Below are 13,800 nucleotides of genomic sequence, written 5' to 3' on the forward strand. Positions count from 1 at the left end.
CCTGAAACAATATCATACATTAAAATTTAAAAATTAGAAAAAGAAAAATAAACTGAAAGTAATTCTTTGGACTGGCTCAAGAACGGAATAGAGAAGACAGGGAATGATCAGTGAACTACGAAGTACATCAGTAATTATCCCGCCTAAAGAATAGAGGGAAAAAAAGAATCAATAGGCTTTCGGGAAACCTAAGGGACTACAGCAAAATGCCTTACATAAATGTCACTTATGTAGATGTTTAACTTTACTTGGGGAAAAACCTACCCTGAATTTTCTATGCCAGTTTCTAAAATATGTCACACCACAAACAGGAAAACATTGGACCATGGGTTTCTTACCAGAAACCATAGAGACAAGAACAAAGTAAAACGACATCCATTACATCCGGGGGTGGAGGGGTGGGGAGGGGGGATGGGAATGAAATGTTCTAAAATTGAATACGGTAATGGCTGCACAACTGTGTGAATACAAAAATCATGAAGCTGTACACTTCAAATGAGTGAACTGTATGGGATGTGAATCATCTCAACACACTTGTATTTTTAAGAAACAGCTAGACAAAAAATGTATATATGATTCTTGACGTAACATTCTAGAAAATACAAAGTAATCTTAAATAATAAAAGCAGAAGGCTCCTTAGGGATGGGATTAGAAGAGGGAGGGATAACAAAGGAACACAAGAAAACTTTCAGGGTTATTGGAAATAATTATTTTGATTGTGGAAATGAACTTTAAATATTTCAGCTCCCCGTACTTCAATTTTATTTAAGTAACACACACACACACACAAAAATAAGAAAATGGGGCCTCCTGGCTGACTCAATCAGAAAAGCATGCAACTCTTGATCTCGGGTTTCTAGGTTTGAGCCCCATGCTGGTTGTAGATATTACTTGAAAAGAAAATCTTTTTTAAAAAGTGAGAAAATGTATAATGTACTATTAAATCCAAATCGTTTGTGGAAATGGGACTAGACGCATTTGTCATGGAAACCAACAAAAAAACCAAGGCTCAGTGATCCTAAGAAAAACAAAACACTTCTACTTTTCACCTCTCTTTACAGTTAATTTTAAAAGGAAGTGAGAGGGCCCTGCGTGGCACAGCCAGTTAAGTGTCCAACTCTTGGTTTCAGCTCAGGTCGTGACCTCAGGATATTGAGATCAAGCCCCATGTCCAGCTCTGTGCTCAGCACAGAGTCTGCTTGGGACTCTCCCTCTCCCACTGCCCCTGTTGCTCATGCTCATGTCCATGCATATGCACTCTCTCTCACTCTCAAAAAAGTAAATCTTTAAAAACATAAATAAATAAAAGCAGGTGTGGGGGGAAACATGTATATACCACGTTCCATCAGAATAATCCTTTTTTTTTTTAAAGATTTATTTATTTATTTATTTATTTGACAGCGAGAGAGAGAGATATCACAAGTAGGCAGAGAGGCAGGCAGAGAGAGAGAGAGGGAAGCAGGCTCCCTGCCAAGCAGAGAGATGTGGGACTCGATCCCAGGACCCTGAGATCATGACCTGAGCCGAAGGCAGCAGCTTAACCCACTGAGCCACCCAGGCGCCCCCATCAGAATAATCCTGAGGGGCACAGAGTTGGCTCAGTCGGGAGAGCATGTGACTCTTGATCTTGACGTTGTGAGTTTTATTTCTAGTAGAGACTAAAACTAAAATCTTACAAAAATCTAAAAAAGGAACAATCCTGGGATACTTAAGCCATCTTGATAGATGTTTAACTTTACGTGGGAAAAAAAAACCCTTAATTTTCTATGCCAGTTTCTAAACACTGTTAATTATTGATAGCAGTAACTTTTGAGATGCTATTTTACTAATTCATGCTGGCTTAAAAACACCAAAGTGTGCTAATGTACTTCATCAGTACTAACAATAAATGTGGAGTGAGACACTGTCAGAACATTTCAGAACACAAAAATCACGGACAAAGAATTCTTGTACCAAAAAACTGCCCTGTGCTGTGGCACCTAGGTGGCTCAGTCCACTGAGCATCTCACTCCTGATTTCAGTTCAGTCTCATGATTTCATGCATCATGGATTGAGCCCTACATCGGGCTCCATGCTAAGCAGAGACTGTTTGTCCCATTCCCTCTGCTCAACCTCTCTCAAGCTCTAATAAATAAATAAAATTTAAAAAAAAAAACTGCCCTGTGTTAATAATATGCATGTACTCATGATAAAATGTTTAGGGATGAAGTGTACTAATATCTGCAACTTTTAACCTATCAAAAAAAAATGCACTGGGAGATGATAAATAAATAATAATGCAAATAGAATAAAACGTTACTTGCAGAAGCTAAGTCAATATATGGCGCTCACAGTTCTAGAAACATTCTTCCGATGTTTCTATAGGTTTCAACTTTTTCATAATAAAATACTGGAGCAAAAACCTCTGGAAACAAAAACAAAAACCTACAGAAACAAAAGAGCTAATTAATTAGTGGCCCTGTGCCACTCTCAGTGTATGCAAAAGCGAGCAAAACTTGAAAGATCACTTTTCCTAAGTTAAAACCCAATAAAGAGTACATGCAAAGAAAGCACAGCAAATACAAGCATCTCTCACTGGGCACGCTGCAAGACACCATAAAACTAACTGCAAGCTAAAGCTATAGGATGCAATCTCAGTAAGCAATGGGAAAAAATATAATTAGTCCATAACCATTTTTTTTAAAGATTTTATTTGTCAGAGAGAGCATAAGCAGAGGGAGAAGCAGGCTCCCTGCTCAATATAAGACTCAATCCCAAGATCCCGGGATCATGACCTGAGCCGAAGGCAGATGCTTAACTGGTTAAGCCAGCAGGCATCCCAGTCCATAATCTCTAAAAACTTTTGTCAAAACATTAAAAGCTCTCTTAGACCAGAAACTAAAGTTTACTGATCTAAGGAATAAAAAATGCTTCTAATTTTGATCTCTCTTTAAAGAGTCAAACGAATGCTGTGATATGCCAGGGGAAAAAAAATCCCAATATTGGTACGGAAAACATGAAGCTTCATGTTTTGCATTTAGCTTCTTAACTGTAAAGAAACAGTTACTTCAAGAAATTTGGGGCGCCTGGGTGGCTCAGTTGGTTAAGGAACTGCCTTCGGCTCAGGTCGTGATCCTGGAGTCTCGGGATCGAGTCCCACATTGGGCTCCCAGCTTCAAGCGGAGTCTGCTTCTCCCTCTGACCTTCTCCCCTCTCATGCTCTCACTGTCTCTCTCTCAAATAAATAAATAAAATCTTAAAAAAAAAAAAAAAAGAAATTTGAAGATATGAAGAAAGATTAATAAAAATCTGATTATCCAAATGAAGTGGCATAGCCGCTTAACTAAGAAATTTGTTGGGTCTTCTTTCTTCTTTTTTCTAAGTAATCTCTACACCAAACATGGGGCTGAAACTTATAATCCCGAGATCTAGAGTTGTATGCTCCACCGGATGAGCCAGCCAGGTGCCTTCTGAGTAATGTTTTGCTTAAAGTTAGCATTTACCCATTTTAGAAAAGAATTAAAGTTCTACTGACAATACATTTTCACTGACCAGAACTAGGAAAATAATTTAAACAAGCAGTTATCTTACATGTATTCAGATGGACTGTAAAAGCACTAGGAACATATAGTTGCATGGGGGATGAGGGACAGCCCCTAAGAAATACCTAAACCTAGAAGATATAAATAAAAGATCAATATATTTGATCCCATAAAAAATACAAAATTTATGTATGACAGGACATAAAAACAAAAATGAATAGGTAGGGAGAAAGTGTAACGTGTGTAAAAATCAAAGGGGTTAAAAGCATGCATAAAAGTCTTCTGGGGCACCTGGGTGGCTTGGCAGGTTAAGCATCTAACCTCAGCTCATCAGGGTTGTGGGATCAAGCCCTCCAACAGGCTCCACGCTCAAGAGGAATCTACTCATCCCTCTCCCTCTGTCTGCCTCTCCCCACCCTCTCCCCACCACCCCAAGCTCTCTATCTCGCTCTCAAATGAATAAAAAAAAAAAAAAAAATCTAAAAAAGTTTCTCCTATCATTAAGAGAAAGACAAAACCATAAAAAAGATGAGGAAAACTGTGAAGGAAGCAATCCACAGCCCCAATGAACATGATGTATTAAATTATACCAGCATTCTGAAAACATGTAACAGGAATCTTTTTTTCAACAGGTTACCAAAGATTTAAATAGACTATGCCACACTGGCAAGAGGGAGAGAAAACTGGTACTCTGAGGCCACTGCTTGGAATATTAACTGGCATAGTTCAGCACCCTGTCAAAACCTTTCTGAGGTCAACCTAGAAGTATCTACTGAAATATTAAGTAACAGTATCACCTGATTCAATTGATTCACTTGAATCAATCCAACAGAAATACTTGCACATATTCACAAAGAAATATGTACAAGGATGTCCTAAACAGCAACTTCTGTTAATGCCAGGGAGGGGGGGTTGACAACCTCATCTCATCATCCATTTATAGAAAAACTATGCATTTACAGAAAACCATGCTATCCATCACAAACAGATTTATATGTACAAAAATAGCAAAATTTCTGAGACATTTTTAGTAAAAACCACTGAGGAATACAGTTTTTAAGACACTCTAAGATGCATGCACACCACACATACAACTCTACGCACAAGTACACAAAACAAAGGGTCCAGAAGGCATATGTAACCAAACTTTCATTAATGAGGCTTGGGACAAGTGGGATTAATTTTTTCCTCCAAATAATTTTTTCATATTGTGTTTTTATGGATTCATTATTCTTTTCTAATAATATCAGATCAATGAAAAAATAACTGAAAGCAGGACACAAAAACTACAGCTATGAAGTATACAGAAAAAGAGGTTTAGAGGGCAATTAAAAAAAAAGAGACTTGACATGCAAGTAACAAATGTTTCAGAAAAGGAAAAAACAAACAGATAAAGAGAAGCAATAATTAAACAAATGCCAAAAGAAAATTCCACTCATCTGGGGATAGGCTCAAATCTGAAAACTGATGAGGGTCCATGAAGCTTCAGACTAGTGGGGTTTGGAGGTGGTTATCAGCTTTTCATGTACAATACTCAAATTCAGGAACCACAACCTAGGAACATGTTCTTTAAATAGACTCTTTCTATAACTTCAATTTTGGATCCAGGTAAATATTTTGCTTAACTATTTTTTAAAATGAGGCTATGTATCAAGTTGGTGGAATGAAATATACAGAAGACTTACTCTAAATGCCTTTAAAACACAGTAATTTAACTATAGTCAGCCTGGAGTGACATACCCTGAACATAAAAGTAACATGGGGAGCAAGGAGGATAATAAAGGTTAAAAAATGTCTTCAGGGGGCGCCTGGGTGGCTCAGTGGATTAAGCCGCTGCCTTCGGCTCAGGTCATGATCTCAGGGTCCTGGGATCGAGCCCCGCATCAGGCTCTCTGCTCCACAGGGAGCCTGCTTCCTCCTCTCTCTCTGCCTGCCTCTCTGCCTCCTTGTGATCTCTCTCTCCGTCAAATAAATAAATAAAATCTTTAAAAAAAAAAAAAAAATGTCTTCAGTATCACACTGTTAGTGATAGTGTTGGTACTACAATTCTGTGACTTGTGTGTGAGATAAGCAAATGAGTAATTACGTTGCCATCATTCAGCAAAAGGATTTTCAGCAGGAAAGGGGATGTTGAATTAAAATAGATGATGAGGTTCAGTAAAAACCTCATAGTAAATCTGAACTGCAAGTAATGATACGAACTCATGATGTATCTTTAAATGTGTGCATCCTCAATCTGTTCCTACCAAAGAGGCTTAAAGATAATGACTTATTCAGTAGTAAAACTATCCCTAGATCCTATAAATGCCACATCCCACAAAAAGCAAAATGGACGAATCTATATCCAAGACAGGAAACACATGAGAAAGCCAGGAACATCTTTGTCAGAGTAGAAAACAAGGAAGGTATCAAAGACAGGGTTGCAACACAAAACCTCAGGGTCAACTTTAAGAGGCTTCACCCAGCCCAATATACAACAACTGAACTTTAGTAAGGATAATAACTATAACGATAGAAGCAAAGAAAATGTATTTAAATCCATGAATTTGTAATATTCAAACCAACTCATTATTGTGAAAACCTCAGCACTACTGACATTATGGGCCAAATAACTAATTCCTGTAGGGAGCTCTCCTATACCTGGTAGGATGTTTAGGAGCATCTCTGCCCTCTAACAACTAGATGCTATAAGCTATCAATCCCTTCCAAGTTATGACAACCAAAAATGTCTTCAGACACTGCCAAACATCTACTTGTGAACTAGTCTTGCCAAAAAGGTCACACGTGAACCTGATCAGGGCTCTGCAGGAAATTCAGGAATAGAAGACTGAAACAGTACCACAGGAATGGAACAACACTCAGGCTGTGAGTCTCCACATAACAAACGTATTTATTTTTTTAAATAATAAAAACAGAAAAGAAAAAGCAATGAAAACACAATGGAGGGGATTACAAGACATAAGGGAGAACTCCCTGCAATGTGTGAACTATATATGGATTAAACAGGCTGGAGCAGGAAGAGGAGAGAGCACTGACACAGGGATAAAGAAAAAAGGAAAACCAAACCAAAGAAGAAAAAGTACACTTAAATAAACAATTTTACACAGTTCTAAAAATATAATCATGTATGTGGCATATGTACAAAATTAATTTTTAAAAATCTTAAACACTAAAAAGGAGATTCAGGACCTCACAGCAGTTCAAGTCTATAATTATGTACAATAAACATTAATGGACAGTACCATGAAAGGAGAAAGACAATGCAGCAATTAGGTTTTAGGTCTGAACACCCAAAATACAAGAACTAACAACCAAAATACTCTTTAGATAAAAAAGTCTACCTGCTATGTATTTTTTAAAAGCACCTTTTCTTTCTACATGATAAACCATGGCAATAACTAAGCAAACAAGAACAAATTAAGTCATTTACTTATTGAGCCAAGTACATACCATGGAGTACCAGGAATAGGGGTAGTAGCTACTGGCTTTGCCTTCTGGGCAGCCTTTTCTTCTTCAGTCATCTCCTCCTCTTTGGGCTCCTACAGGAAATGATGTTACTCCCATTTAATTAGGTATTTCAGGTATCACAAAACCATACCTGAGTCTTACACAAATCCACGTTATACTATGAATACCTCAAAGTGCAACCAAGATAGGGTCTGTTACTAGCATAGTGAGGATCCTGAGTAGGAATTTCTAAGAAAGTTCTAAATCCTTGCTCCCTAGACAGAGCCGAATTTTACAACAGCAGACCCCAGTAACAGCAGATGATCCTAACTTACAGACTCACTAACCATCTGCTTAGAACAGAAATGCAGAACTTAGGATAGAAAATTAGATGAGACTTCTTCATTTAAGACTATTTCTTTCTCCTGCTAACTTCCGAACTAATAAGACATGCCTACCATTAGTCCCTCACTGAATAAAGGAAGCTTCCAAAAAGGAGAGCTCTTTTAGTGCTGTGTAGAGATCATCCCATGTGAGGAGAAGACAGATAAAATAAAACATTCCCCAAATATAAATTTTACCATGTGCCAGTCTATAAATCAGAAGGCTAGGATTGGATCAATGCCCTGGTCCAAGGCCCTTTCTTTCCAGGGGCCTTGGTTTACTGTAAGAAGTAAGTAATGAAACTTTCAAAGGAAAAACTGAATTACAAACTTCAAAGAACTCTAAAATTTCAGAAATCAGACTGTACCAATTATCTACAACTGTATCAAATGGGTTTTCAATCACAAGTCAATTGTACCCAACAATTACTGCTGGCTCCCAGGTTAGCAGGCCACTGCCCTTTACCTCCTTTATCTCCTTCATTGGCTCTTCTTTAGGGTCCTCCTCCTCCGTCTCCATTGGCAGAGGTTCTTCAGAAGGTTCTTTAATTGGCTCTTTAATCTTCTCCTCTAATTTTTCTATTATAAAGTTAAGACAATGGCACTCAATGGTTTTTGGTGTAATTTTCCAAGAACTTCCAGAGACTAAGTAATTAAGATATTCCGTTAACTAGAAGTTATTAACCACAAAAATAAAATGTTCTATCATCAATTTCAATGTAACGTACTAGTCAAGTTAAATACTTGCTCCACCATCAGAACACTTTCACTAGAAAAGAACCACTGCCTGTAGAGGGACACAGTCTTTCAAGTCTCTCTCATTACTCTTTGTAGCAATGATTCGTTTTGCTCAAAGGGACAAGATACTAAAATACTTGGAAACAGGAACTTGTGACACAGAAAACTATGAGTTTTCTCCATCTAAGACTCCAAGGGCCTGCATTTCTTTCTTTAGAACACACGCAACACAGACATCTCTTCCTGAGAGTACTGTCATGTCAGTCTCAGTAATTACACAGGAGAATAATTACACAATTCCTAACAGTATATATGTATGTGTAAAGATGTATAAATTTAATTCCTCCAGAGGGAAAAACCAAGGACAAACATGTAAGTGGAACTGGCTTTTTAAATATATACATATTTATCAATTTAGTAGAAATAAATAATCCAACTACAGGATGAGTAATTCCTTCAAGTGTGTTAAAAAAGAAGTTAACTCAGAATTTCAAAAAGCATTCTATTATACTATCATAGCTTTCACTATGCCTCAACAAGTCGTTAAAACTATACCTTTTTCCTTTAGCTCTTGGGGTTTTTCCCAGGTTGATTCTAAAGTTCTATTATTATAGTAATAGGTCTTTCCATCCGCTGTTTTATACTCAGTCCACTCAGAAACTGCCGTCGCTCCAGCTAAGGTAGCAGGGGAAGCTGCAATAGCAACCTGGGGATGTATCATAGGTACGATAGGAGGGGCCATGCCTGGCAACACACCTAAAAGAAGAATAATACAAAGTTAGGTCCAAGTATCAAATTGTAAAGCAAAATGAAACTTTAAAATATGAGCTACATATTTCTATTAAATATTAATAAATGAATGAGCCAGTTGGAACAAAACAACAAATCATATAAAATGTGATTTAATTACTTAACACTATTTCTCTGGTTTAGTTCTAAGATCTAAATTCAATTAGATTCAGAAATTCAACCCATGAAGTACCTTAAGAACAGCCAAAAATCTGGACTGAAGTAATGATGAAGTCCTAACAATTATAAAAATCATGACACATTCTGTATGTGTGAAGAGAAATATATTTTTATAAAGAATTTCTCAAATTCTAATGAAATCAAGACAACAGACATTAGTGAGCATATTTCTGAAGCAAAATTATTTTTTAGTTCTAAGGTACCTAAAAGGGTATGAATATAATTCTCAGTTTTCAAGTAAATGACTGAGTTCATTATCAAATCCACTTTAATATACTAAGTGATTAAGTCAGATGTCCCTATTAACTCTTTGTCAGTTTAGTCTTTTCCTTAAAAAAAAAAAAGTCAATTTCTTCTAATTTTTTAAAAGATAAGCCAAGATAATTATTTTTTATAAGACAGCTACATAAGCTGACATTATAGAAATAATTAAGGACATATGAATCCAAATTGGAAAAAAAAAACCCATATCTTATTTCAGAATTTAAGTTTTGGGTAGCTATCTTCAGTAAGTTTCAAATGTGAAGTTATACTATGCACACAAATATTCACACACATATACCCACTAGCATGCAAGCATAATCACATCACTTTACACATGGAAATGATTTTTTTATATTTAACTTAAAAACACATCAAAAATAAAATTAAATGTAATGAATATGAGAATGAAGTTGTTTACACTTATTACAAAAATTAAGATATAAAGTGATCTGACCTTATTTGTTTTTTGTGAACCAAAGAAGCTAATGCTACAGGCAATTGGGAAAATTAAGTGTTGGCCAAATATGACAACTGCATTTATACTGCTCATTAAAAAGAAAAATATAAAAAAATCCACTCACTTGGGCAAAAATAAATAAATAAAAGGATAAACAACAACATTCACTACCATGCCAACTTACAGACAAAACAAACTAAGATGGTTTTAAAAATTACCGGTCTTGGTGGTAGCGACTGTCTTTACATACGGGCAGCTGACTATTTGCATCATTGCTACACCTGTAAAATGGATAAGCAAGCATACGTTGGAAAGCTGCCATGGTATGTCGGCTACCACTGGGATTCAGGGAAGTAATTTACCACTACAATTTAGAATGCTATTCCCATTGAATAAGACCAGGAATGGAGTAGAATTTCTTTTTGTTTGACATTTTGTGGGAAGTGGTGCCAAATCCACTGATAACTAATTCTAAATTATAGCATCAATTACCTTTTTATCAAACCAGCTCTGATAATATTTGAAGGAGACTCCAGAGTTTAAATTCAATGAGGGAAGCCCCTTCATTACATATATATAACAAGTTCTCATGTGGGACATTTTCCCACAGGACATCAAACCCATGCTGCTGTTGCTTAGATACCAGTGAAAGGCAGATGCAGCATGACACTGACAAGACACTTTCTCTGTGCTGCTGCTAAGTGGGAACTACATGCAGAAGCTGAGGCATGGGGCATAACCATGCAGAAGGAGAAAAAGAATAAAATAGGACAAAGAGGGGTACGAGAGAAAGGAAGAAAGTAAGGTATGGGATGGATTCAAATATTCCAATGCAAATAATATTTTAAATAAAAGGGCAGAGATGAAAAGAAGGGTAGCACTCAACTAATGACAAAATATCCATGTTTAGGACCTGCTCTAAGGAATGTCACAGGCTTAAAACAGTGTGGAAGCAGGCTAACATATGAAGAAAAATACAGCCCCTGTAGTAGCACTAATGACTACATGGGCTGATTGCTCAGAAACCTCTATTATTTAAGCCAACTAAAGAAGCAGCACTTGTATCAAAGAATGGAAATTACGTACAGTTCTTAGAAGAATGAAGACTCATCATGATGCATTACAATGGTGATAAAAAGGGAATGAAAGGAAAAGCTGGAAAACTAAGACTGATTAATTGAAGAAATCCAAAATTAAGTGTGAATTGGAAAAAATTTTTTAAAGGAAAAGGCTGAAGGCAGGAAGAAAAGGGGTTGGGGAATTAAGTTTTAATTTCTGTTTTGGCTGAAAAAACTAAAACCTAGCTGGGTAACAATGATAATTTAAAATCATATTCATATTCCCCACTAAAGTATAGGAAAAGAAATTTCTCTTGGAGTTAAAAACGGAAATTAAACCCCTGGCTTTGTAAATAATGTACCTAAGTTCACGCACACACACACAAAAATACGGCCAATTTTTGAAAAAATGCCTTTTATTTCTTATTTACTATTTTAAGTAAAGAATATTAAAGCTAAACTTTCTATTACCTCTGGAACTAAAACAAAAGCACTGGATCAATAAAGCATGCTGAGTTAAGTCATATGTATGCTTCTGTTTTCCCTAATGTTAAAAGAAAGCAATGGAAAAATTCATTTGGTTAAAGAAGTTACACCATGCCATGAGGTTTAAACTAATATAAATACTGCCATCTGCAGGACTACTGAACCTCAGAAGTTAGCCCTAGAAATTCAGAATACATGAACTTTTTCCTCAATGTTCTCCAAAACCACTCCCCGCAAAAGGTAATTTGAACTATTCAACTTAAACAGAAGAAAATCAAATCTATTCATGTTTAGGCCCAAGTACCATTGTTAAATATGAACTGGGCCAATGAACTGCGCCAACACAGAGCTCCTATTGACTGACAACAAAGAGACCATACTGAAAGCTCATACGTGTTTCTTCTCATGCTAAAAAGATAAACGTAAGGTCTTCGTTGAGGCTGATTACATACATAAGACTCACAAAACCACCACACATCTAAATTTTTAATCTTCTATTTAAAGGGAGCATCTGGGGCACCTGGGTACCTCAGCAGGTTAAGCAACCAACTCTCAATTTTGGCTCAGGTCATTATCACTGGGTCTTGAGATCAACCCACGTGTGGGGCACCATACTCAGCAGGGAGTCTGCTTGAGGATTTTCTATCTGCCTCTCCCTCTGCCCTTCCCTCTGCTTGTGCTGGCTCTTGTTCTGTCTCTCACATAAATACATTTAAAATTTAAAAAAAAAAAAATCTAAAGGGAGCATCTGTTCAATTTTCCTGTAACTTTATTCTCAAATTATGTTCTACTAGGAAATTAGAAAATTCCATTTAGCATTCTGAATAATTCTGATGCCAACAAGTTTCTTAAAATTCAAAGTAAAATTTTATAGCCTTAGAAATCCTATAATTCCAATCCAATTTACTATTCCCAATTCCAACTCTAATTTCTGTATTGTACCTATAAACTCTTCCACTCCTTTCACTCATCTTATTTGATTAGTCCTTCCTTAATTATCCTCATTAGAGCCATACACTGCTCTTACAGAGAGAACTTAAAGCTCCAGGATGAATCACAACCAAATCTTTCCTGTTTACCTTACTGCCAAACTGATGAAAAGAAACAAAAAGAGATCAATCCCACTGTACATAAAAGATCTGGGGAGGAGAAAAACAAGCCATTATTTCTAACCCCCTGCCCCACTAAAGCACCTTGGAAAACTGAATTAAAAGAGAAAATAAGATGCGACAATGTGGATGGAACTAGAGGGTATCATGCTTAGTGAAATAAGTCAATCAGAGAAAGACAACTATCATATGATCTCCCTGATATGAGGAAGTGGAGATGCAACATGGGGGGTTAGGGATAGGAGAAGAATAAATGAAACAAGATGGGATTGGGAGGGAGACAAACCATAAGTGACTCTTAATCTCACAAAACAAACTGGGGGTTGCTGGGGGGAGGTGGGGTTGGGAGAGGGGGAGGGGGGTTATGGACATTGGGGAGGGTATGTGCTATCGTGAGTGCTGTGAAGTGTGTAAACCTGGTGATTCACAGACCTGTACTCCTGGGGATAAAAATACATTATATGTTTATAAAAATATGAGAAACAAATAAAAAATTAAAATGTTAAAAAATTTTAAAAATTTTTAAAAAAGGGAAAATGAGAAAATCAATTTGTACTATCAAAGATGCCTTACCATACAAACAAATATTATTATTTTCTATAAAACATTAACTCTCTCTTTAAGGAATTTTGGCATCCTGAATAAAATTTTATAGATTATCTAACTCAAGCTCTCTTCCAAATGACCTACAAAATGACATTAGTGACTGTCATTTATTAAATGCCTTTTATTGCTAAACTTCATAGGTACCACCTCGCTTAGACAAATGGTCATCACCACCTGTTTTAAAACTTACAGATGGGGTGAGGGTCAGAAAAGACCGTATCAAAACAGAGCGATAAGTAAAGTAAAGCGACTGTGACAAAATTCAGCAGTCTATAGAAATGAACTTTGCTACTCTGTACCGTTCACCTACCGGTCCCTATTAAGAACTTCCAAAGCAAAATAAAAGTCCTTTTACAAAACCTCTCAAATACTTTGGTAACAGTACTATGCTACACCTCAATCTTCTCCACAGAATTCACAACCCTAGATCCTTCAGGTGATTCAAAATCCAGTACATGGTCTGAATACTGTCCTTGGCCCCAAAGCAGAGCAAGACTGTGAGAGCTTGTGACCAGTGTCAACCTAGTCTCCATGTATCACCTGGTTTTCTACCAAAAGTATATCTAGAGGCAATTATCCAGCAGCTTGTCTTAAAATTTAATTTAGAAAAAGGGTAATCCCTAGTATGAGGAAACATTTTTCATTTTCCTCCTACTTTTAAATGATTTGAGTTTCTTAAACATCACATATTGGGCATTTAATTATCTAACACTACATCAACAATGTGCAAAAGGTTTTCCTTAGGGAAAAAAACCCTACTA

General features: G+C 36.6%; 1 protein-coding gene across 4 annotated transcripts in view; it reads right to left on the reverse strand.

Moving 5' to 3' along the window:
* The window catches only part of TCERG1 (transcription elongation regulator 1), a 64,827-nt gene that overhangs the window by 34,260 nt on the left and 16,767 nt on the right, over positions 1-13,800 (reverse strand). For 3 of the 4 annotated variants that reach the window (XR_006817695.1, XM_045999425.1, XM_045999423.1), the window contains exons 6-9: positions 9,999-10,061; positions 8,646-8,846; positions 7,819-7,931; positions 6,973-7,061 (exon numbers count right to left, since the gene is read on the reverse strand). Coding sequence is in view for 3 of the 4 variants with exons in the window: in XM_045999425.1 (XP_045855381.1) it covers positions 6,973-7,061; positions 7,819-7,931; positions 8,646-8,846; positions 9,999-10,061 (466 nt within the window). In the remaining variant the exon portion in view is untranslated. The remainder of the gene's footprint in view (positions 1-6,972; positions 7,062-7,818; positions 7,932-8,645; positions 8,847-9,998; positions 10,062-13,800) is intronic. The other variant, XM_045999424.1, reaches the window with a different exon arrangement.

This window comes from Meles meles, chromosome 3 (assembly GCF_922984935.1).
Source record: "Meles meles chromosome 3, mMelMel3.1 paternal haplotype, whole genome shotgun sequence".
In the NCBI taxonomy this organism is placed as follows: Eukaryota; Metazoa; Chordata; class Mammalia; order Carnivora; family Mustelidae; genus Meles; species Meles meles.